The 2,139-nt window shown below is 39.7% G+C and overlaps 1 protein-coding gene across 1 annotated transcript; it reads left to right on the top strand.

The window, feature by feature from the left end:
• The first annotated feature begins 884 nt into the window (after positions 1-884).
• LOC104943161 (cystatin-like) lies at positions 885-1,754 on the top strand. Its single transcript, XM_010768497.1, has 3 exons — positions 885-1,223; positions 1,312-1,419; positions 1,578-1,754. The coding sequence occupies exons 1-3, from the start codon at positions 1,011-1,013 to the stop codon at positions 1,665-1,667; spliced, it is 411 nt and encodes a 136-aa protein (XP_010766799.1). The 5' UTR covers positions 885-1,010; the 3' UTR covers positions 1,668-1,754.
• Positions 1,755-2,139: the final 385 nt, after the last annotated feature.

Raw genomic sequence — 2,139 nt, 5'->3', positions numbered from 1 at the left:
GTAGTGATACAAAAATGATTTTTATTAAAAAATTAAGAAAGGAAAAATGAAAGTAAGAAGTTGTGATGATCATAAACAATTAATTGGGGAATACCTGGAATTTTGAATTGAAGTAATTTGTTGCAAAGATATTTACAATTACAATTCACTCGGGTCACTGTTGACCCATGTTGTGTATCAAAGGGTTAACGTTTTGCCAAGCATTTCTTAAAGGATTGTTTTCTGGACTAGTATGTGACCTTGTTGCTTGAGGTAGTTCTATATTTAGAAAATTAACGTGGCTGTTTTACTGACTGAAGCAGATCTTTCTTCACAACCTTTCTGTATTTTGCTGCATTTATTTGACCCTTTACCTTCACATAATTCTCTCATTCAATAATGTGTCTCGATGAGATTATGCCTGCCACATGCGTATCCCTTGTCACACAGACTCCAGAAAACCCTGCTCAAGTTTGATTTACAGCAGTGCAATATCATAAGGATATTTCAAGGGATATTCAATGCTTTGGGGATTTGTTATCATTCCCCAGACTGATTTTCAGTAGCCTTGTTATGTAATTGTTTGGAATATAAATTGACTTCATAATGTCGTTTTTGCAGGGAAATGTATCAACCAGCTGCTAGACTGTGAGTTATTGATTATTTTATATCATACTATTATTATTTAGGTTGCCAGATAGAGTTAATTGCAGACCGAAATGTTGCTCTATTTCTCTTAAAATAATAACTGTTCCTCCCAACATTTTAAATGTATATTTATTTCCTTCGACAATTAACATTTGTTTTTCACCAGCAGTTTCAGCTTCACGGCACCTTAGCAACGCGGTTGCCTCGCCACACAGAAGTTTCTGGTCGGAGTATTTTCATGTCGAACCCTCAATCAACACACATGGGAAACAGGTGTGTGTTTCTAGTATCTTTTATACCCGGGTCTGAACGCGAACTCCGCGACTCAGAAGCGGTAAACTGAGTTCTTATCAGCTACTACAACGCAAGTTGTTGGGTTCAGGATGTTCGTCTGTTTTGTTATTTTCGTTTGTGCTTTGTCCGGTCCCCTTGTATCCGCACAACATGTGATGACCGGTCAGCCTCATGAAGTCCCGGTAAACAGCACCGACGTTTTAACGGCAGCTCGGTTTGCTGTGGTTGAATTCAACAGAGCCAACGCAGCAGAAGAACTGTTTAATTACACTATTGTGAACATAACATCGGCCAAAATCCAGGTAAAAGTTAATTCATCGTGTCATGGTCAATGTTCATTAAATTTGTCATACACATTTAGCCGGTAATGACTCCTGCTGTGTCCTGTAGGTGGTCGCAGGGATAAACTACATCCTGGATATGCATCTGGGACGTACGGTGTGCAAGAGAAACGACACTGCAGGCAGTACACCATGTGTTATCGACTCTGACTCCAAGGCAAGTTTTACATTGAAAGTGGTGCATACTCAGAAAGAAACTGACCCAAAAGCCTCAGAAAAAGTAAAAAAAGTGTGCTCCCTATGTTTCTGCCCCAATACAATTTTCATTGTGGAAGTTAGTAAAATAATCCACTTGTTTTTTAACATTTTTTTCAGGAACTTCTGTGCCACTTCATTGTTACAGATATTCCTTGGGAATATTCACGTGTACTTACTCGAAAGAAGTGTCACCGACTAATTGACTGATTTATGATTGCTGCTGGTGGTGTTGCCTAGTAAACAGATTTCACTGAAATGTGTTTTGGTGTGTGTCATAAATGGAGTTTATTAATGCATTGTCCCAGCCTGTATTTTTGTTTGTAAACCAATTATTTGATTGGCTCTGAAACCTACCTCTTGTTCTAACACAGAGTTGAATAAGTTCAGTGACCTGCACTCACTCAATGCATTGTATAGGGCAAACAAATTGCATAATTATTCCAGTGAGTGACCAGGGCAGCTTTAATGTGCCTCACCTCTCAGTGTGTGTCCTGGCAGCTGTAAGGCTCTGGTTGCGTGTCAAGCTTGGTCAGACACATGGCTGCTAAACGACGATGAGGCTACACCTCTCCTAACTGCTACACAGTGTCCAGAAGGGCTCTGCATGGAGGATTACAGGCATTTTCAGATTACTGCTCAGCAAGACTGAACTGTCTGCTGCTCTGACCCCTTTTTTTAA

Source organism: Notothenia coriiceps, unplaced genomic scaffold, assembly GCF_000735185.1.
Source record: "Notothenia coriiceps isolate Sejong01 unplaced genomic scaffold, NC01 NC01_scaffold00005785, whole genome shotgun sequence".
Taxonomy (NCBI): Eukaryota; Metazoa; Chordata; class Actinopteri; order Perciformes; family Nototheniidae; genus Notothenia; species Notothenia coriiceps.
This window is presented reverse-complemented; position numbering and strand designations above follow the sequence as displayed.

Bases quoted from the DNA above. Each gene is read 5' to 3' on its own strand.
- LOC104943161 (XM_010768497.1), top strand. From the start codon at position 1,011: ATGTTCGTCTGTTTTGTTATTTTCGTTTGTGCTTTGTCCGGTCCCCTT. The intron at 1,224-1,311 runs GTAAAAGTTAAT...TGTGTCCTGTAG, and splicing joins TAACATCGGCCAAAATCCAG to GTGGTCGCAGGGATAAACTA. The intron at 1,420-1,577 runs GCAAGTTTTACA...CATTTTTTTCAG, and splicing joins TTATCGACTCTGACTCCAAG to GAACTTCTGTGCCACTTCAT.